Here is a 23,255-nt window from a genome sequence, read left to right on the forward strand (position 1 = left end):
ATCTATGAATTCTTTCTCCTTATGCAGGGGTACTCCCTGCCTTTTGTTTCTCAGAATAGGGTTTTTGAAATTAAATATTGTGTTTCAGAGCTGAAGCTCTGTAGTGAAGGGTTTGCATATTCTGAAACATTAGGTTCAGATTTTTGGATTTGTCATAATCTGTTACTGGTTGTTTTTAAATCCAAATGAGTGTGGGTGAAATTCAAATAACCAATATTTCATTCTGCCTCTCTAGTTACATACAGAAGTACTGACGTGGATGGTAATCATTTGTTTCTTTGGCCTAATCTACACTTAAAATTTAGGTCAACATAGCTACAGAGCACTGGGATGTGCCAAATCCACTCCCCTAAGCACTGTAGCTTTGCTGACCCAGCCACTGGAGTAGATGCAGATAGATTGACAGAATAAGGCTTCTGTCAACCTAGCTACTCTCGCTCAGGGTGGTGGTGTTCCTACAGTGACCGAAAACCCCTTCTGTCACTGTAGGCTGTGCCTACACTACAGGGTTATGTCAGCATAGCTTTGGTGTCATAGCGGTGGCACTAGAGTTCCCATAATGCACACATGGCCTTAGTGTGCATAGTGAACTTCAGCCATATACATTATTTAAGGTTCAAATAAGTTATTAGTCATTGCTATACGCAGAGCAAACGAAAATCTTAGCTGTGTGTTTGTAAAGCTCTCCACAACATACTTTGTAGATCAGCAGTTGTCTGATGATGATCTTTAGGAACTGACTTACAAACAGGGTTATTTGGTTGGGTTTAAGGCTCTTTCTTGCACAGAGATGCCATGTTGCTTTTCTTACCTACTATAATTCAAAAACTTAACATTTCTGGTTAGCTACCTAAGCATAGACATTTATGAGAGTGTTTATACCTGCCAAAATTATGAATAGCAAAATAACCAATTTAACAAATGGTGCATCGCATTATAGACCATTATACTAGCTCTAATTGCTAGCATCACAGCCCCTACCTTGCAAGCTCCCTATATCTCTCCCTGGCACTAAGGTTAGTTGCTGAGGAAGGGAATGAATTCCACCAACATTCACTTCCAGCTCAGATTATTGGGGGATTAGGGGGAGGGCGGGGAACCTCTTCACCACTGTACCACCTCCCCTGTTTTGCTGAAGTGATCTCACTTTAATTTTAACTTGGAGCTTTCATGTAGTTAAGGTTCTCCTCATCTTAGATGTATATGCGTAGCTGTCAAGCTTCAGCTGCCATCTCTGCCCTAGCTTTCTCACAAATAGGTGGTAATGACAGTGAACACCCTCTAGGTATGTTTGATGTCCATAGAATTGACTGTTTTCTGAATTAGGAAAAGGCTGTTTTCAGTGTCTGTGAAAGGATTAGATACAATGGCCAAACTTGACTATTTTGGTACTGCTTCTGCAGAGTTTAAACATGTATAATTGAGTTCCTGGTGACCAAGTTGCAGAGCCTCTGTGTTCACTATCCACAGATCTCTACATTCTGGATAATTAGCCTCTGAAGTCTAGTATCTCAACTGATTTTTTCTGGAATCTTGATAGAGGACTGTGAGATATGGAACTAGTCTGTTATGAGTATAATATGGGAAATCATGGTGCAGGACCTTTTAAAAAAAATTAAACTCTTCTAACAACCATATGCAGTTACACTATAGCTGTCACTGTGTTATTAGAGAACTATTCAAGCAATCTGGGGACATGGGTTCTGTTTGCCTCTACCCCTGTTTCTGTGTGTGATCTTGGGCATGTCATTTAACCTGTGTGTGTGTCTACCTATCTGTGAAATGGGACTGCTTACCCACTTAAGTAAAGTACTTCGAGATCTATGAATGAAAAGTACTACATAAATGCTAAGGATTATTTATTTTTCAATCTTAAATAATTCAAGCAAATGTAGAACAAAATTTGGCACTGGCTCTGGAACGGCTGAATGTTCATTAATTACTATTATTTCTGTTTAAGTTCTTCAGAAACACGTCCAGCTGGCCTGGAGGAGACTGATCAGCCACCGTTGCCTGGAGAGCAAGGAATAAATTTAGACAACACTGGCCCCAAACTTTCAGATTTTACAAACAGGCCACCAGGTGATAACAAGTTCTTAACATGATTATATAATGTAGTAAACAAAGATGATATACAGTATTTTTTTGACTATGGGAATATTATATGTGGGGATATATATTGTTTCTTAACTGACATCAGGCATTAGCAAATAATTGGTGCAGGTTGTCTAAATGTTTTGTTTTATTTAAAGCTTTAAGCTGTATTTGAACACTTAAGGCCAAATTCTGCTCTGCATTATACCTGGAAGTATCCTGTTGAATTCAATAGGATTATACAGGGATAACATTTTAACCTGTGAAATTTACTATAATTGTTTGGCCAATATTCACTTTGCTTTCATGTTTCTGTCAGTGAAACTTAGAGATTTGTATTTGATTTGGAAATCCATTTTGGACTTGCTTTTATTATTTTACCTGTTTTTTTTCTTGGTGCTTGTATTTTTAAGTCTTTGGCTTATTGGTCTTATAGGGCATAGAGTTAGAGATAACATTTGTCTTTGAAGACTGATTTCTTTACCTAAAAGTAGAAGTTTTTGTCTATTTTATTGCTTGTTTTGAAATATATTATTGATAGAAACATACTTGCTCAGTGTCTTTTTTTAGAAGAGATCTAATGGTTAACATTAGGGCCTATAGTACATCAAATTGATATGTTATGTATTTCTTAAATAATGTCATGGAGAAACTAGTAAAAGACCTAATTAGATTTATCCTCCCTGCTTATACAGGATAGAGACCGCAGATAGAGGATATTTCAGATGTTAAACCATAATGGCCATTAGGACCACCACACCATTTTTGCTGTTTGGCTATGTGATATGGTGTGGGATTTTGCAATGTACCCCTGAAGCTGTCAAATTTCAGTCATGAGTTTGCTCTTCAGAGTCCCACAGTTACTGTTAATTTTTTTCCCATTTCAAAGACATATGTAAATATAGGCAATGTTGAACTCTGCCCTTGTCAGTGAAAATATAGCTATAAAAGCCTGCAGAGTCTGGCTAGGTCTACACTTGGGGGGGGGGGGGGGGGGATCGACCTAAGATACGCAACTTCAGCTACGCGAAGTTTTACCTGGCCGTGAGGACGGCGGCGAGTCGACCGCTGCCGTTCCCCCGTCGACTCCGCTTTCAGCTCTCGCCGCGGTGGAGTTCTGGAGTTGATGGCAGAGCAATCGGGGATTGATTTTTATCGTGTCTAGACGCGATAAAATCGATCCCCGATAGATCGATCACTACCAGCCGATCCGGCAGGTAGTGTAGACATACCCTTATTCTTCAGATGAAGTAGACCCAGAATGGTAGCCACTGATTGCTGTAATAAAATTACATGCCTCCTGCAATTCAAGGTCCTGGAAGTCAGTGGTACGTTAAATGAAGCATTATATGTAAGCCCCTTCAAGGCACTGATAAATGCCATGTGGGTTTTTTGTTTGTGTTAAATCTTTTCCCTCGGTAAAATGGTTCTTGTCCGGGGGGGTTGTAACCCAGGAGTGAGTATAAACTTATAGATATTAATTAAAGAGAACAGTGTCATGTTACACTGATACAAAAGGAACATTATTTATCTGTTGGAGCTGGTCACACAAATACTGTTTTTTTCTGAAGTTTCTAAGAATTAATAACGTATAGGTTTTTGTGTCTGTTTTTAGGTTATCCATCTCAGCCAGTTGAACAAAGGCCTCTTCAGCAGATGCCACCTCAACTTATGCAACATGCGCAGCAGCAGCAGCCACCACCACCCCAGGCACAGCCACAGACTCAGCAGCAACAGCAACAAATGATGATGATGCTTATGATGCAACAGGATCCTAAATCAGTCAGGCTTCCTGTGCCACATGGTGTTCATCCACCTAGGGGCCCTTTAAATCCAGAAACTCAAAGAATGCCAATGCAGCAGAGTGGTAACATGTCAGTAATGGTTAGTTTACAAGGTCCTGGATCAGTACCTCCATCTCCTGATAAGCAAAGAATTTCTTTGCCAGGCAATCCTCCTCTGGGGAATAGTGCAAGAAAGATGGTTTACCAAGATAATGTACAGAATCCTTCCAGTTCACCACTGGGAGAAGTTTCATCAGTATCCTCTCTCCCAGAAGGAAATGGAGCTGACGGGCCACCGGCATCAGGGGCTCAAAATAATATGACCTCTCATTTAGTAGTTTCACAAACTCAGTTAATGATGACGGGGCCAAAACCTGGACCTTCTCCACTTTCAACTTCCCAAGGTGCAAGTCCTCAACAACAATCTAATTCTTTACCTGGCTCTCATACACACCATTTCCCAAATGTAGCCACCCCATCTCAAACTTCAAGGCCTAAAACCCCAAACAGAGCAAGCCCAAGACCATACTATCCTCAGACTCCTAATAATCGTCCACCTAGCACAGAACCTTCAGAAATAAGCTTATCTCCAGAGAGACTTAATGCTTCTATTGCGGGTCTCTTTCCTCCCCAAATTAATATTCCTTTGCCTCCAAGGCCTAATCTTAACAGAGGATTTGATCAACAGGGTCTTAATCCAACTACCTTGAAGGCCATTGGACAAGCCCCATCAAATCTCACAATTAACAATCAGTCTGGTTTTGCTGCTCCACAGTCTCACAAGCTGGATACTGTTGTTGTCAATTCAGGAAAGCAAGCCAACACTGGAGGAACAAAGCGAGCAAGTCCAAGCAATAGCAGAAGGTCCAGTCCTGGATCTAGTAGGAAAACCACGCCAAGTCCTGGCAGACAAAATTCAAAAGCAGCTAAATTAGCATTGCCGACTCCACAGAACCCATCACTTTTGCAAAACATGGAATTACAAAGAAACATGGTAGTTGGTCCAACTTCTTTATCAACACCTGTGACAACAAGTTTTCCAAACAACAACATGCTGAATACTCAGAATCCTGCAATTTCTGTATCTGTTATGACTGGCATTCCTGAAGATAGCAAAGAGAGCCTTAATGTTTCTCAAGACAATGAATGCCAAAGTACACAGGTTGTCCAGGGTAACAAAGACCAGCCTAATATTGAACTAAAAGGCCTTCCCAGCCAAGAAATCAAAATTTCTGAAGAACAACCAAAAAAAGATGAGCCATCTTTAGATACCAACAAGCTTCCCAGCTTGGAGGAAAATAAGACTATGAGAGAGGCACCAACTTCCTTAAGTCAACTTCTTGATAATTCTGGAGCTCCCAATGTAACCATTAAACCCCCTGGGTTCACCAGTCTTGAATTACCATCAATGGTAACCTCTGGAGAGGAGCTAAAGAAGATAGCTGTTGTTCCTCCACTACAGGATTCCTCTTCAAGCAAAGAACCTTCTAGTTCCTTAAGCTTGCCTCAGAATAATGAAGCCTGTTCAACTCAAGTGCACCAAGAACTAGGAGAGATGAATTTAAATGTTACACAGAATGTCCCTCCAGTAATACAAAGACCTGTTAGCTCCTCCTCTATTTCCACTTCTTTACCACCCAATCAGATAACAGTTTTTGTAACTTCAAACCCCATTACATCTTCTGCTAACACATCAACACCATTACCATCTCATTTACAGCCTACATTAGTCTCTACTGTCGTCACAATGCCCAATGTAGGTAACAAAGTTATGGTTTCTGAGGGACAATCAGCAGTTCAGTCTAATTCCCGGCCTCAGTTCATTACACCAGTTTTTATAAACTCATCTTCAATCATTCAGGTTATGAAAGGATCTCAGCCAAGTACAATTCCAACTGCACCATTGACCTCTAACTCTAATTTAATGCCTCAGTCAGTTGCAGTTGTAGGTCCTCTGCACATACCACAGAACATAAAGTTTTCATCAGGGCCTGCTCCTCCTAATAGTCCTGTCCCTAGTATACCAACAAGCAGGTCACTGGTTCTTAATCCACTGGCAGCTCCTATTCAACTTCCTTCTCCCCCGTCTATGGCATCTTCAAATGTTCTTCCACATCCCCATGTTCAACAAGTCAAAGATTTTAACCCAGATGAGTCCAGTTCTCAAGCTAGTGTATCAGCTGATCAGTGCTCTGTAACGGCGACACAGTCTGGAGCTGTGGTTACATCTCTTCTAACAAGTAGTCCGGGATCTTCTGGAAACAGGCGAAGTCCAGTTTCATCCGGTAAGGGAAAGGGAAAAGTGGACAAGATTGGTCAATTTTTGCTGACCAAAGCATGTAAAAAAGTTACAGGCTCCCTTGAAAAAGGGGAGGAACAACATTCTTTGGATGGAGAAGTTGAAGGCCAGGGCCCTAATAGTCTGGGAACAGAGCAATTACCTGTAGAGCTAGACAATAGAACTGTGACACCTCCAGCACTCAGTCTTCTAAGACAGAGCACTTCTGGGCCTGGGAATTTGAGTGTTAGCACGGCTGCTACTGTTTCTGCTTCTGTATCTCCAAGCTTATCAAGCAACACTCCTCCCACGAATGTACTGTCGGTAGTAACCACTCCTGTAATCTCAGAGCTTGCACCCACCGCTCCAAGCACTAATAGTAACCGTGGTGGTTTACCAGATGAGCAAATTGGGATTGGCTTAGTGGAGGAAAAAGGAGGAGCACATCAGGAATTGCCACAGAATATAGGTACGTACTCTGTGTGCACTGTTATTCTCCCACCACCTATTACAATTATGAGCCAGAAATTCAGCTGATATGTGGAGCTTTAGGAATCTGCATTTGCAATTAACATAAAATCCAGACAGTTCAACAGAGGGTAATATAACCCAGTTGCTGCTCCTAGAGCATTGTTTTTATAGCATCTGAATGGTATAACTGTGCTTGTAACATTACACTGAAAATAGCTTATTTTTATTTTAAAAAGTGTTTCTTGTTCCCACATTTAACTCAATTCTTACATAAGAGAATTGCTGTCGGTCAGCTCTTAGAACAGAAACAAAAAGCATCTTCATAAAAACTGTGATTTCATGAGAGTCTTTGAGTGTATTAAGAGGCTGCATTAATTTTTTCTACATGCTGAGCTTGTGAAAATATTCCCAATTTTTAAATAATTTTATTATTTAAAATTCATAATTTTTCTTGCTACTGCAGTAGATCTGAAAGATATATTTGTGTTCAAAATACAAGTTTACTTGCTCAAAACCATTTCTTCCCCTTAATCCTGTTGTGAAGCAAAATATTTAACATGAGATTTCAAGTGCAGTATGCTCTGATGCTATAATGCATGAGTAATTTCACTTAAAGATCAAAAGTAGGGAGAAAAATTGTATTTGAACACATGTAAAGATGATAAAAGGTGTACATACAATTTCTGTTGTTCAATCTCTTGTGACCTATAATTTCACCAATTCTCCAACAAGGAAAATTCTGTATGGATTGGAAATATTCTTGCCAGAGAATGCAAATTTGTTTTTGTATTATGTTTAGAGTGATTTTTCTTTCAAATTAGTATGTGAAGTAAAACTTTTGTCCCAAAGAATTAAATGTGGGTAAGAAGACTTAACTGTGAGCATGAGCACAAGGTCCCCATTCTAAAAATGTTAACCCTTTCTGGAAATTATTAATTACCATCAATGTGCAGCAACTTTTTAATATTCTCTTTTTTCCACTAAAAAAGAGTGAGTTTAAATATCCACATTTCAGAGACACAAAACAGCGAGATGTAATTATGAGTAAATGTCATGTGAGTACAAAAAGTATCTTGATGTCTAACCTGGTTTTTTGGTCACTATTACTATTCAAGCAGCTGAACAGGTTTTAAGATGACCCAGCTAATTTTTGCTGTCGTTTTTATAGTCCCCCTGAAAATGGAATGGAAATAAAATGGCTTCTGAAGTAAATTCTTGGAAGCATTTCCCATTAGTGCTTTATATCATGAAATTTGGACACCAGGATTGAAATACTGACACCATTGAATGGGAATTTTTCCATAGATGTGAATGGGGCCACAATTTCACCTGAAGTATTATTGATAGCTTTATCAGCTAATTAGATGTCTTAACATTATTCCACAATGGGGGCGGAGGGGGGGGAAAGCTGTTAACAAAAATTAGCCATGACAATCTTCCTCTAAAACATTGATGGCAAACAATGTTGTGTTACTTTCCAAGTGACTTTGCTGCTGCTCCTTTTATTCAGTATGTGAGATAAATACCGAGAAAAGGAATGGGAACAGATGTGTAATCTAGTTACAGAGAGAGGAGGTTTCCTTGGAAGCATAAAATATAATATGGTAGAGTGACCTTGTTAGTTCGTGGGAATATAACCCCTGGAATTATGTAGGTTTTATTTCAAGAGTACAAAATAGATAGTTGTTCTAATGTTTGCAGCAAGCTGCAGTTCCACACTTGAAAACTCCATGTCTCACTGAAAAGTAACAGGAACCCCCGTCCCCTTTTCCCCCCCACACCTTTTTTTTATTTTTATTTTTTGACATTCTGAACGCTATGTAACCTTTTTCAGCCCAGCTGGCTATGTAACATAGGCAGAAGTTACAAACCCATAACGTGGTGTGGCAACATTTAACTTTGAAATAGTAAAAGGGCTGGTGATTGCTGCACCAGTTCCACACCAGAGGTGATGGTATTTTAAAGGTGAAAGCAAAAGCCTTTTTATGTGCAAAGAAGCTGCGTTCAAGATTGTCTTTATCCTGCAACTTGAGTTCACCAACTTGTAAAGCAGAGGTAGATAGTTGCATATTCTATGCTGCTTTAGATTTTGGCAGTGGGATCAGCCACTGAAGGAAGATCACAGAATTTCAGTTAGACTTGCCATGCAGTTAAAGGAAGAACTGAGTTTTCAGTTTTATCTCAAAATGTATGTATAATTTTATGGCTCTAAAGGTATATAGTCAGTTGTTTAAGTTGGACCTAAACAGTTCTGGGTTTATTTTCTTTTTGAATTATTTAGCATGCTTTTTTTTCTAACAAGGCTGTTTTCCCCTGCTTATTTTTAACTTAGTAGTATAAAGAATATTAAGTCAGGTCTTCGTTGGTTTTTCTGGAGGTCTTCTTGAGAATCTCTGCAATGTATTTTAAACTCTTGCAATTTAATTGAAAGGGTAAGAGTGTTTAACATTAATAGACATCCTTTCTCCCAAATGTTCATTAGGTATTGGAATCGTATCATTGTTAAAACCAAAGAAAGACCAGAATTTAAAAAAAAACTAAATGAAAATCCCTTAACTTTTTCAGTCCTTTATCTCATGTGATGTCTAATTTCACCAATTCTCCAACCAACCAAACTATATGGATTGGAGAAATCCAAAATTTTTAATGCAAAAAAACAAGCAGAATTTTTTTTTCTCCTTGGTTTTTCTACCACCGCCCCTCCCCCCCCCCCACTTCCCTCCCCCAAAAAGAAATGCAATCAGTCTTAGGTTACCATATTGCTGTGTAGGCTGGGCTGATCGTGCAAGGCAAAAAATCCTGTAATTGCTTTTGAAAGAAAAGTGAATCAGTGCTGACTTTTTCCTCCCTTTTTATTTTAGCATCTTCACAACATTTAACCCAGAAGGAAACTCCAGTTGCAACACCAGAAAGTGCTGTTCAAAGAAGAGGTAATTTTTACTGTGGAAATCAGCATACACCTATGCGTTATGTATGCAACTTTGCATTATTTTGCATTTCTGGGAAGCAGTTGCCTTTTGTTGGTTGTACACACTGTCCTTATTGAAACCATTTTGATACTGTTATTCATTGAAACAGTTATTTCATAAATTTATGGGAATGATCAGCATGATAGCTTGGGTGGCTCCTGCTGTTTAAGCATTTTGTCCTGCATGCCTTAATTTTAATTTATGTGAACAGACTATATTGTTTTTTGAAATGTAGGTTGAAATTTTCAAAGTAGTGATGGGGATTTAGACACATTTTCCATTTATTTTAATGGTGGTATATTTACATCTCCCAGGACAGCTTTGAAAGTCTCAGCCATCAACTTTAAGGGCTGGATTTTCCAAAGAACTCAGTTCTCCCATTTAGATACCTAGATGATTTTCAGAGGTGTTAAATGGGAGCTCCTGGGTGCTGAAGACCTTTGAAATCCATTTAGGTCCCTAAATGGGAAACTGAGTGCTCTTGAAAAACTGTCCACATCCTTAGAGGCCTAAATATGTGCTGCTGGGTACTTGATCCCTTTTGAAATTCTGGCCCTAAAATCTAATTTCTTTTCTACTCGTTTTTTTTTTAGAGAACCCATAGCAGCGTTTACACCGATCCATTTTTCTTGCTGCCTTTGGGAAGAGCTATTTGCTATCATCTAAGATAATAGACATATTAAATTCTGTTTAAAAAACCAAACAAATCTTGCTGAGGCCTTAATCCTAAAAACACACACACGTGAGTAGCCCCACTGTCATTGATGGGACCATTAATATGTGTACAGTTCAGCACGTGTGTGGAGGCCTTAGTGTGATTGGAAATGGGACTTGAAGAAAAGACTGCACTGACTTGTTCAAAAACATCCATTTAAATGAAAGAAAACAATTACAGGCAGGCATGCTTTTGGGGTTATGTTCTGCTCATCAAGCTGGGGGGATGTGGGTGTCACAGGAAGTTCACGTGAAGAAACTGCTATTCTGATTTTTACTATGGAATATTATCCTTGCTTATAGAATTCTGCATGGAAGGAAAATTTCTAGTAATTTCAAAATTCAGTCTCTTGCTCTAGATTAGCATATTCAGTCCGTTTTGCTTTTCTGTTGTTGTGGGTCAGACAAGAATATGAATCCAGTGGTTTGATAAGCCAACTCTCCTTATTTCTTAGTGAGTTTTTAAAAAATTCTTTTTCTAACTGTCACGTTTGGAACACACTGTAGAAAAATTACATTTAATTAAAAAGTTAACAGGAATTGTTAAAGCATTCTTAAAGGAAAAGCTTGTCAGTGCTTTGTGCAGCAGTGGCTAAGAAAAGTGAACAAAATTTTAGGATATTTCAGGATGGAGTGGAGAATAATACTGAAAATATATTAAGTTATAACACTATTCTATCAATCAATGGCATGTCCTTGTCTGGAATACTGTGTTCAGATCTGGGCACCCTGTCTCAAAGCTATCTTTGAGGCCAGGAGCTCAGCAAGACTCAAAAAAGGATTGTACATTTATATTAAGAATATCCTGACTTATACTTTCAAGATTTAAAAAAGAAACCCCTTTGGAAGGGATATAAGTCTTCATGCCTCATGGCATAAGGCAAAGACTAACTCAAATGAAGGTTAAGAAAAACCTTTCCCTGTGGGCAGGCTATTCTACAATTGCCTTCTGCGGGGTTTCTTGTACCTTTCTCTGATGTAGTTGGTGATGGCCACTGTCAGAGATGTGATACTGGGCTAGCTGGACCACTGGTCTGATCCAGTATGGAATTTCCTAGCTATAGGGTTGTTTAGTTTGAGAGTAACAATTGTCTTGTAGAGTAGGGAAGTTATTTTACCAACCCAGTTTAGGATAAGTGATCTGAGATAAATAATGGTGCCTAAAGGGTTGTGTTTATTTTGAGGCAAAGGGTGGGATCAAGTTATACTAATGAGAAAAACGTTATACTGTATGTTACACTGAGAATATTTAAAACGAAGTCTAGGTTTCTTAAAATATAGATGTGCCTGTGTATATTTCTGCTGTGTTTTAACATTACCATCAAATGTTGTGAGAGAATCCTACAGTGTATTTCATAGTTTTCCCCCAAAGCCTATATTACAGGTAGCAGTCACATATCTTCCAGATATCTGATTTTTAACGTGTATATATTTCCGCAGCAGGTTAGAAATATATCTTTTTCTCTTGCAGAACTTGAAGCAAATGCTGCAATAGTTGCTGGCCAAAGGTAAGTAGATAGTCGCTATAGATTCAGGATGAATGTAGCTATCTTTGGAGGGTGTCTGTTTCTCTTTGACTTTGCCTTAATCATACAACTTTCAAGAAATTCTTTATTGCCACAGCCTCTTTATTCTCCTTGGCCACACATCTTTTTTCTCTATTGAAGAGACTGGTTAGCCCAGGTGTTATTAAAGTAGGATACTGTTGCATTAAGACTCCCAAATGTGCCCCTACACTTCTGGACAGCAAACTTGTGTATCACCTTGTCAGATCGGTCCATCAGCCCTCACAGAGCCCTCACATGTCATTCGTGTTGTTCTAGCCATTCCCTCAGCCACCCGCTGGCCAGGCTGTCAGTGGTACCGGACACCCTATCAGCATAGCGCATCACAGCCCAGAACCCCTGAGCTCAAGCGATCCACCAGCCTCCCAAGTATCTGGGACTATAGGCGCGCGCCACCGCGCCCGGTAACTCGTATATAGTTAGTTTTTATAGATGTGTACTGCTTTTATTGTTTTTAGGTAGTTTCTAGTCGTTTTAGAGTAGAATAGCTAGTTTGGGGGCCTGTTTTTTGTCTCTGCTCTCCCTGCCCCTGGTATCCAAACACGGCTACTGTACTATGCCCCAGGCTTTAAAATCTGTGCCTCCTGCCCGCATTCCTTCTCGGTCAGTGACGAACATCAACACTGCCTCTTCACCTTGGGAGAGGGCCAGGTGCAGTATCTATCAGTCCTTCCTCAACCGTACCCAAGAAGGGTTGGGCTCTCTGCCTCAGGAAGCATCTCATGGAGGTTGCCATAAGACCTCCTTCAGATGCCAGGGAACCCCTTCTGTACATCAGCCTGAACAGAACTTTGTATATGGTTGCTATCGTTTATTCTGCTGAAAACTGATATTAGCAGAGTCTTGTAGAACATACATGGACAGGTGCTGGCTAATGTATTCAGTAACTCAGGTGGTTAAACATCAGGATGAAGTATGATTTTCATGATAGTACTGGTCTATTGATGTTTTGGGCCACACCTTTTAATAGTGGGAACCTTAAATTGACTATAGGAGTATCTAATGATAGAAATATTGCTAGACTTTTGACAGAGAGAAAATAGTTATGCTAAAACTACTGATCATATCTTTCATGCTCTTCTAACTACAACAGAATAGCTGTTAGCCAGGGCAAATGGTAAACCTTACCGACGTAGGGCCCATTGGGATAGTGGGGAGTACCAAGCTCTAAATGGGGGCTAACGCTATAAACCTCTGCAGGCTCTGGGGCTGCCCCGGCCGGGAGGGGGGAACCAGAGCTGCCTTCGGCCGTCGGAGCACCCTCCCTGAATCCTCCTTAGGTGTAGCCCTCCTCGAAGGCAGCAGAAAAAATAATGCAGAGTTCCTGGGGCTGTTGCTGAGTTAATTATTTAAAATAAACTATCTTGTTGCATGCACTGGGCTATCACCGTAATTGTATAGTTAAGTTTGGAAATTGCCTACCATTATAATCTCCCTTTAGCTTCAGCAAAGCTAAACTGAAATTTCGTGGGTGAGAGAGTCTTATAGTGCAGAATTTTTCTGATAAAATGAGGCTAACAAACCAGACATATGGGAGATATGAGGGCTCACAAAATGAGCTTACAACACTTGAACATTTTCCTAACTCTTTTTGACACATTATGTGACTCCAAAGTGTCTGGGAACTCCAAATATGTTTGTGTCTTATTCATAGATTCCAAGGCCAGAAGGGACCATAGTGATTATCTAGTCTAGCCTTCTGTATAATACAGGCCAGATAATTTCCCCAAAATAATTCCTACAGCATATCTTTTAGAAAAACATCCAATCTTGATTTAAAAATTGCCAGCGATGGAGAATGCACCCCCACCCCTCATGACTCATTATCCTCACTATTAAAAATTTACACCTTATTTCTGGTGTGAATTTGTCCACCTTCAACTTCCAGCCATTGGATCATGTCAGAACTTTCTCTGCTAGATTGAAGAGCCCATTATCAAATATTTGTTCACCATGTAGGTACTTGCAGACTGGAATCAAGTCATCCCTTAACCTTTTCTTTGTTAAGCTAAATAAATTGATCTCCTTGGGTCTATCACTATACATAGGGCCCTACCAAATTCATGGTCCATTTTGGTCAATTTCATGGTTATAGAATTTTAAAAATAATAAATTTCATGATTTCAGCTCTTTAAATCTGAAATTTCATGGTGTTGTAATTGTAGGGGTCCTGACCCAAAAAGGAGTTGTGAGTGGTCGCAAGGTTTTTGTAGTAGAGGGTTGCAGTACTGCTACCCTTACTTTTGTGCTGCTGGTGGTGGTGGCGCTGCCTTCAGAGCTGGGCAACTGGAGAGCGGTAACTGCTGGCCGGGATCCCAGCTCTGAAGTCAGAGCTACCGCCAGCAGCAGCGCAGAAGTAAGGATGCCATGGTATGGTATTGCCACCCTTACTTCTGTGCTGCTGCCTGCAGAGCTGGGCCTTCAGTCGGCAGCCACCCAGGTCTGAAGTCAGCAGTATAGTAGTAAGGGTGGCATGGTATTGTATTGCCACGCTTATTTCTGGACTGCTGCTGGCAGGGTGCTGCCATCAGAGCTGGGTGTCCGGCCAACAGCTGCTGCTCTCCGGCCACCCAGCTCTGAAGGCAGTGCAGAAGTAAAGGTGGCAATACTGCGACCCCCTTAAAATAACCTTGCAATCTCCCTGCAACTCCCTTTTGGAACAGGACCCCCAATTTGAGAAACACTGGTCTCCCCCTGTGAAATCTGTATAGTATAGGGTAAAAGTACAGAAAAGACCAGATTTCATGGTGGGAGACCAGATTTCATGGTCCGTGACACATTTTCATGGCCATGAATTTGGTAGGTCCCTAACTATAAACCATGTTTTCTAAGTCTTTAATCGTTCTCCTGGCTCTTCTCTGAATTTTCTTCAATTTATCAACATCCTTCTTGAATTGTGGACACCAGAACTGGACACAGTATTCCAGCAGCAGTTGCACCATTGCTAAATAGAGAGATAAAATAACCTCTTTATTCCTACTCAAGATTCCCCTTTTATGCATCCAAAGATCGCAATACCCTTTGGCCTTTAGCATCGCATTGGGATCTCATGGTCAGCTGATTATCCACCCCAGCCCCCACATCTTTTTCAGAGTCAGTGCTTCTCAGGGTAGAGTCCTCTATCCTGTAAGTATGGCCACATTTTTTGTTCCTAGATGTATATGTTTACATACACCTCTACCTTGATATAACGCTGTCCTCGGGAGCCAAAAAATCTTACCGCGTTATAGGTGAAACCGCATTATATCGAACTTGCTTTGATCCGCCGGAGTGCGCAGCCCCCCCTCCCCTCCCCGGAGCACTGCTTTTCCGCGTTATATCAGAATTCGTGTTATATCGGGTCGCGTTATATCGGGGTAGAGGTGTATAGCCCTATTAAAACACATACTGTTTGCTTGTGCCCAACTTACCAAGCAATCCAGATCGCTCAGTGACCTGTCCTCCTTATTATTTTCTATTCCCACAGTCTTTGTGTCATCTGCAAACTTTATCAGGGATGATTTTGTTTTCTTCCAGGTCATTGATAAAAATGTTAATAGCATAGGACCAAGAACCGATCCCTGTGGGACCCCAGTAGAAACGCACTTGTTAGGTGATGATTCCCTGTTTACAATTGCTTTTTGAGTCCTATCAGTTAGCCAGCTTTTAATCCAGTGGTTCTCAAACTTTTGTTTGGTGACCCCTTTTACACAGCAAGCCTCTGACTGCAACCCCCCCATATAAATTAAAAACACATTTTTAAATAATGAACACTATTATAAATGCTGGAGGTGAAGCAGGGTCTGCGGGTGGAGGCTGAAAGCTTGCGACCCCCCACGTAATAACCTTGTGACCCCCTGAGGGGTCACGACCCCCAGTTTGAGAACCCCTGCTTTAATCCATTTAATGTGTGCGGTGTTAATTTTATGTCGTTCTAGTTTGTTAATCAAAATGTCATGTGGTACCAAGTCAAACGCCTTACAGAAGTCTAAGTATATTACATCAACACTATTACCTTTATCAACCAAACTTGTAATCTCATCAAGAAAAGATACAAAGTTAGTTTGACAGAATCTGTTTTCCAAAACTCATGTTGACTGGCATTAATTATGTTACTTTCTTTAGTTCTTCATTAATTGACTACATCAGTGTGACAGTTCTTGGGGTACCCAGGATTGTGAGTCACCTCATTACTCCTGCCTCCAGCAAGAGGGAGTCCTACTTGTGCTTAGCTGAGTATCAGCTCCCTGACACCATCAGCCTGTCAGCCACACAAGCATAGGTGTAGTTTGACTGCTATATTTGGGGGGGCAATGCGTGTGTGTGCATGTGCATGCTTGTGCTGAAGCCAGTTCCCCTGGTTCATTGGCTCTCCCCCCTCTCACCCTCCCCATCCCGGAGTGGTACCTGGGCTGCTGGTGCTGGGGAGAGATGGGCCAGCTTAACGGGGGATCCCCAGCTGCTGCTGCTGCTCTGGTGACCGGAACATGGGAGCTGCGATCATTCCGGCGCCAGCTGCTGAAACAATGCTGCCGCTCTCGTGCCTCCCAGTGCTGCCGTAGCTGCCTTCCTGCCCCATCCCCTCCCCATTGCTCTCCCCACTGTTCCCTGCCCTTATCCCCCTCGCCCCAGTGCCCCATCCCCCTGCCCCATTCCTCTTCTCCCTTCCTTTCCCACTGCCTCTTTCCCCCTTCCCCTATTATCCTGCATTATCTTGCCTGGGATCGATGTCAGAATGACTGGCCTATAATTACCCGTGTCATCTTGTTTGCCATTTTTAAATATTCTGTAGATATTTAAATATTCTTTCTTCCAGTCTTCTGGAACTTCCCCAGTGTTCCAAGACTAATTGAAAATGAGCTTTAACAGTCTAGTGAACTCCTCAGCCAGCTCTTGTAAAACTCTTGGATGCAAGTTATCTGGACCAGCTGATTTAAAAATGTCTGACTTTAGTAGCAGCTGTTGAACATCCTCCTGAGATACTAGTGGAATGGAAAGTGTGTTATATGATATGACTATATCATCTGTTTTTCCCCGAATACAGAACAGAATTTTTATTGGACATTTGTACTTCTTCTGCATTATTATTATTGTTAATTCTATCATTTTCATCTATTAATGGACCAATACCATTGTTAGATTTCTTTTTGTTCCTAATATACTTAAAAACAAAAACAAAAAAAACCCTTCTTCTTATTCTTCACTCTGCTGGCCATAGAGTTCTCCTTGTGTCCCTTATGATTTGTCTACAGTTCCTAAATTCTGATTTATAATCATTACTATCTACTTCCCCTTTCTTTCATTTGTTATATATATATATATATATATATATATATATATATATTTTTTTAATTTATAGGTGCCTTCACTTCCTCTTTAAACCAGATCTTTTTTTTAACCAATACAGCTTGCTTCCTCGATTGTGGCTCTTTGGGCATCTAGTAAAGTGTTCTTAAACAATTACAAATTATCAGTCACACGTTTCTGATTTAAATTTTTCCTCCCAGATGATTTGTCTCATAATAATTTTCAGCTTTGTAATATTGGCCCTGTTAATGCACCAACTATATGTACTACTAGTCTGGACTTCATTCTGTTTGCACATTATAAATGTGATCAAGTCATGATCACCTGTACATAAGCAACCATTAATTTTTAATTCTGTGATCAGTTCCCCCTCATCAGTTTAGGCCAAGTCTAATATAAAATTTCCCCTGTATTGGATGCCATACTTTAAGTTAGGAAATGGTCATCTGTAATATTAGAAATTCTAAGGATGTTTGAGTACTGGCAGCATGAGACCTCCAACATATGTCACTCAAATTGAAGTTGCCCATGATCACACACCTTTTTTCCCCCTAACATTTTAGATAGGTGCAAAGAAGCCGGTCACCCTGTTCTCTTGTGTGATTTGGTGGTCTGTAACAGACACCAATACCCCATCTTGTGCTTTATCTTCTAGGACATTGATCTAAAAGCATTCAACATAACTTTCTTCTGAGTTATCAGTGACTCGGAAACAGGTAATGGCTTTTTTGGCAGAGTGTGTCACTTTATGAATCCCTCTGAAGTTTTCTGCAAGTCAGTTTTTATGGAGTTAAGGAATCCTCCCAAGCTGAATGTGGACTTCCAGAACTGCGCATAAGTATCACGCACATTAGGAGAGCCCTGCCTCATGCAAAGTACTAAAGGTCATACACAATTCAGGAAAGGTTGTCTCTGGCTGTTTTGGATTTCCTAATCCCTGTAAAAGCAGCAAGGGCAGTGGCTGTAATGGCACCTTCAAATGTCACACAGTCTTGTGCATTAATCACAGGTATGGGGAGTCAAACCTCCAGTTCCATTTCCACCTCTGCCAGTGACTGGACGTCATACTTACAGGCATTTACAAATGTTATTTGGGTAGGCCTCACAACACCCCTCTGAAGTAGATAATTATCATTATCTTTATTTTACTAATCACATATGGGAAAACAGAGGCTAAGGGACCTACATGTGGAACGCTAATCTAATGGATTAGTCTAAAGTGCAATGTTTCTCAATCTTTTTGTGCTGGTAACCCGCTTTGGACTTAAAAAAAAATCGTGACTCCCCTAGAAAAAATTGCGACAGCCTACCTTAAGCTCAGGGCTTCAGGCTTCAGCCCCCAGGACTGGCTCTAGGCACCAGCAAACTAAGCACGTGCTTGGGGCGGCACAATTCCAGGGCTGCGTTCTGGGTAGGGGTTTTTTTTGTTGCTTCGGCAGTTGTGCTTTCGGAGGGTTTTTGTTTTGTTTTTTTTTTTGCTTCGGCATTTGCCCTCTTGAAGGTGTTTTTTATTTTGCTTGGAGCGGCAAAAAACCTAGAGCTGACCCTGTCAGCCCCCCACGTCTCGAGGCACAGGGCTTCAGCCCCACCGTAGCTTGCAGGCTCAGGGCTTCAGCCCCCCATGAAACATGTAAATTGGCTTTGCAGGGCCCCCTGTAGTGTAGGGCCCCAGGCAATTTCCCTGCTTCCTACCCTTTAGTGCTGGCCCTGCTTGCAACCCCCTAAATCCCTCCAGTGACCCCACTGGGGATTGCAACCCACACATTAAAAAACACTGATCTAGTGGGTTAGATATGAGATCTGGAGAGCTGGGGTTGAAGCCTAGTGTTGACACTTGTTTTATGTCTTAGGCAAGTCATTTAGCTTTTCTGTGCCTCTGTATTCCCATATGTAAAATGGGGATACTTATTTGCCTACCTGGTTACCTGCTCTCTGCCCTTCCATGCTTGCCAATGTTCTGTGCCTTTTTGTCTTTGTAACTTGACTGTTGAATTCCTTGGCTTTCAGACATCAGCTGTTAAAACTACAAACTTGTATAAGTTTTCTCTCTTAAAATGAGGATTTCCTCTTAGAAGTGACTATGTAAAAATAGAATCTTTGTACTCTACAGATCTCCTCTGTGTGTTTTTTCAGACTCAGGACTGCTGACTAAAATACATTTTTATTCTGGTTAGTCCTGCAGAGACGTCACATGAAGAGGGCATGAAGTGAATTCTGTTCCTTCTTGTGTGTTATCAACAGAGAGTTGTTTAATTGGTTCCACTTAGTTACCTTGTGAACCCACAGAAGACAATAGGGTTGCATAGATGTCACTGAGGGCTTCATTTGGCCTGTTGAAATTTACTGGTGAGTCAAGGTGGGTGAGGTAATATCTTTTACTGGACCAACTTCTGTTGGTGAGACAGACAAGCTTTCGAGCTATACAGAGCTCTTCCTCAGGTCTGGGAAAGGTAACTCAGAGTGCCACAGCTAAATACAAGGTTGAACAGATAGTTTAGCATGAGTAGTTAGCCCATATTCTAAAGGTGAAGTGGCTTGTTAACTCCCCTGTAGTCCTAGGACAAAAAGGGGGGTTAGTGGGTTACAGATTGTTGTAATAAGCCATAAATCTAGCATCTTTATTAAAGTCAGGATTTTTAGTGTCTAGCAGCAGGCTCCCCTTTTGAAAGTGTTGTGCAGGTTTCCTTTGAGGATGAGGACTGATAGGTCAGACATAGAGTGATCGCTTTCTGAAAAGTGTTCACCCATAGGTGATACGGGGTTTTTTTTAATGTCTTTTTTAATTTTTCTCTGTGAGCTCATTCAAGAGCATAGTGATTGTCTGGTTTCACCCACATAGTCGTTGTTGGGGCATTTAGTGCACTGGATGAGGTACACAGTAGCATGTGTAGGATCCATGGATCTTGAAAAGAGTGTTGTGGGGGATGTTGATCATTGTAGCAGTGGAGAGATGTCTGCAGGTTTTGCATCTGTTCTGCTAGCGTCTGGTCATGGTCTTAATAAAGACACTGGATTTATGGCTTATGACAACAATCTGTAACCCACTGATCCCCCTTTTTATCCAGTGACTACAGGGGTGTTAACGGGGCACTTCATCTTGAATGGTCCTTTAGAAATACGTGCTGAACTATCTGTTTAACCTCTTATTTAGCTGTGGCACCTTTCCCAGACCTGAGGAAGAGCTCTGAGTAGCTCAAAAGCTTGTCTATCTCGCGAACAGAAATTGGTCCAATAAAAGGTATTACCTCAACCACCTTCTCTCTAATATCCTGTGGCCAACACGGCTGCAAAAACACTGCATACAACAGTGAAACTTACTAGTGTCTGTGTATGAGAAGCAAATAACTTAGCTTAATTCCCAGAGCACAAGATGAGTTTGCAAGGCTGGTAGAAATGAGTAAACAGTTTTAAATGTAAACACCTGCTAATATGGTGTGAGAGAAAATAAATGTGAAGCCCCACAGTACCATTGTAGAATAACTTTTCATGGCAGAACTGCACTTTGTTATTAATTCTTTTAACGCATTAAACCCACCTTAATAAAGCCTGTTTTGGTCTGGGAATAAATCATTTAGAAAGATTAGTGAAGCAACTCTTCTTAGTTGTGCAAAATAGTTGACAACAGTCCCTTCTTAAAAGTTCACAATTCTCTCTTGTGTTCATCTGTGACTTCAGTTCTGTATTTCCTTATTATAGCAGTTTCTTATATAAACTAAGACTTTTCCTAGACTTCAGTAATGGTGATATCTGCTGACCATTTAAAATATACCTAATTTCTCGGTCATTTGAATGTTTCAAATACTCTCTTCCCTTATCCCTAGCATTTCATATCTTCAGTGCTAAGGATCTGGCACTGGTACCTGTATGCTTGTCTAATGAATTGCATTAAAAAAAGGTTCTTGCACTTCACCAGAAATATTTTGTCTCACTTTATTAGTAATGAGGCAAAAGAGAGTTGTGAAAAATCTAAAACTCCAAGTAGAAGAAATTCAAGAACAGAGGAATCTGCTGCTTCACAGGAAACAGTAGAGAATGGACAGCGCAAGAGGTCCTCCAGGCCATCATCTGCCTCTAGCACCGCAAAAGGTAAAATGCACAGCCATCCTTTATGTGGAATGGGCAGGAAGTGAAGTAGTTTCCAAAATAATAATGTCATTTGAATAAGTGCACCATGCCTGTGGTGTTCAGTGTATGCTCCTAACCCTAGAGTTAGTACTGATGAGTTAGAGACAGGCTGGAGTTTCGAAGTTTACATAGTTCAGTACCTGCAGTAAATCTCTTGTATGCAAATTTTTTACTGTAGTTTGTTTTCTGTAGTACTCATTAACATAGCATTCAAAAAAATCATAGTACTCTTAAAATATAGTACTCTTGGCAGTAATGGGCAGACATTGAAAGAAGTGTACTCAGGCAAGACAGTGACATTTTTCCTACAGTCTGAAAGAAGTCAGACAAAAGCTTATGTCTTCTAGTGTGTGATCTGCTTTCGCAAATCCAAATGGTCTTGTTATGCTGCTCAGGCATGCTTAGAATGCTGCCTCAATGACAGTCCAAGAGTTTTGTGTGCTGGTACACAGATCCTCAGCTGTTCTGTCCAAGAACATGTGAAATCCTAAAGTTACAGATATTAACCCATGGCATCAGCAGTTGCAGGAGTGTCTTATTTCTTTAAGGGCTATGGTCAGGAACAAAGTATGCAGCATTTGTGTGGCACATACATGTTCACTGGTAGAATGCCTGGTTCATGATGTCAGTGACGGGGACGTGGGTGGTCAGGCCTAGTGGGTGGTGCCAGAGTCAGTCCTAGTGGTTGGAGTCACAGGTCAGAGCAGAAGTCAGAGACCAGATGCCAGAGCTGAGGGTCGGAGCTGGGTTACCGGGAGTGAGGCAAGGCTGGGTCAAAGGCAGGAGCAGGGCTGGGCACAAGCAGGTACAAGAGCTATCGCAGCTATGGGGGAGTAACTGCTGAACTGCTTCTCATTTTTTCCTGTTGATTTAAGAACACCACATCCTCAAATGACAGTAGCTATGGGTAGGTCTACTCTTACTACAGCAACCGAAGAGGTTTTTCCATTGCTGTAATAAATCCACCCCTTTGAGAGGTCATATGCAGATCGATGGAAGAATTCTTCTGTCAGCCAAGCAGTGTCTATAGTGGGGGTCAGGTTGACCTAATTACATTGCACAGGGCATTTTCGCAGCCCTGAGTGAGATAGCTAGGTTGACCTGTTTAGGTGTGGACCAGGCCATATGTTGACATAGACATTCTCCCTTCAACGTAGCAGCCTCTACACTGGGAGTTAGGTCAGCATAGCTACATCAGTCAGGGTATGGCTTTTTCACACCCTTGACTAGCATACCTACGTCCACCTAACTTTTAAGTGAAGACTGAGCTGATGGGGTCAGTCTCATGTCAGTAAAGTTCTGGTAGGTGAGACTCATGTAATGATGTAGAGAGAATGTCAAGAGGAATTTTCAGCCAATATTTTAAAGATAACATATAGAACATTAAGAAATAACACAGATTTATAATGAAATGAAATTGATCAAATTAAATTCAGCAACCTTTTCCCTCACTGGAAACATTACAAATGTTTACATTTTTACCTTCAAAGTGTTCCAGAGAACACTTCCAGCTAAATATAGTACTGAAATGAGTATCAAAAATTGCATTGAGGCATCTATTTATTCTGCGGTCCCATGGCCATGAAATTCACTTCTTGTAACATAATTGTGCTCCAGAATCTCATCTTTCATTTTAAAAATTAATGATCTTTGATGATTTTAAAGAAGTTTGAAAATGTGAACAGAATGTAGAGTGATACAGTGATGTCTTCATGAGTTTGAGGCAGCCTGAAACAATAGCTTTGGGAGGTGTAACCTGCCCCATTCACTGTAGTAGATTAGTTCTGAAACCTAAACATGACAGACTATGGCATTTTAAAAACGAAAAATGTGGGAACAGCATAAAATAAATGGTATTTAGTATCGGAATAAACAACACGTTTGTTCCACTATTTGTTTTTCTATTAATGAAATAAAAACCTCCTTTTTTTTTTTTTTTAACCATGTATCTGAAGCTGCCACAGAATCT

General features: G+C 40.7%; 1 protein-coding gene across 1 annotated transcript in view; it reads left to right on the forward strand.

Annotated features, from left to right (window-relative positions):
* NCOA6 (nuclear receptor coactivator 6) overlaps positions 1-23,255 on the forward strand; it is a 53,095-nt gene that overhangs the window by 26,170 nt on the left and 3,670 nt on the right. The window contains exons 10-14 of the mRNA XM_065414358.1: positions 1,969-2,082; positions 3,710-6,625; positions 9,489-9,557; positions 11,782-11,818; positions 21,099-21,247. Of these exons, the coding sequence (XP_065270430.1) occupies positions 1,969-2,082; positions 3,710-6,625; positions 9,489-9,557; positions 11,782-11,818; positions 21,099-21,247 (3,285 nt within the window). The remainder of the gene's footprint in view (positions 1-1,968; positions 2,083-3,709; positions 6,626-9,488; positions 9,558-11,781; positions 11,819-21,098; positions 21,248-23,255) is intronic.

This window comes from Emys orbicularis, chromosome 12, assembly GCF_028017835.1.
Source record: "Emys orbicularis isolate rEmyOrb1 chromosome 12, rEmyOrb1.hap1, whole genome shotgun sequence".
Lineage (NCBI taxonomy): Eukaryota > Metazoa > Chordata > Testudines > Emydidae > Emys > Emys orbicularis.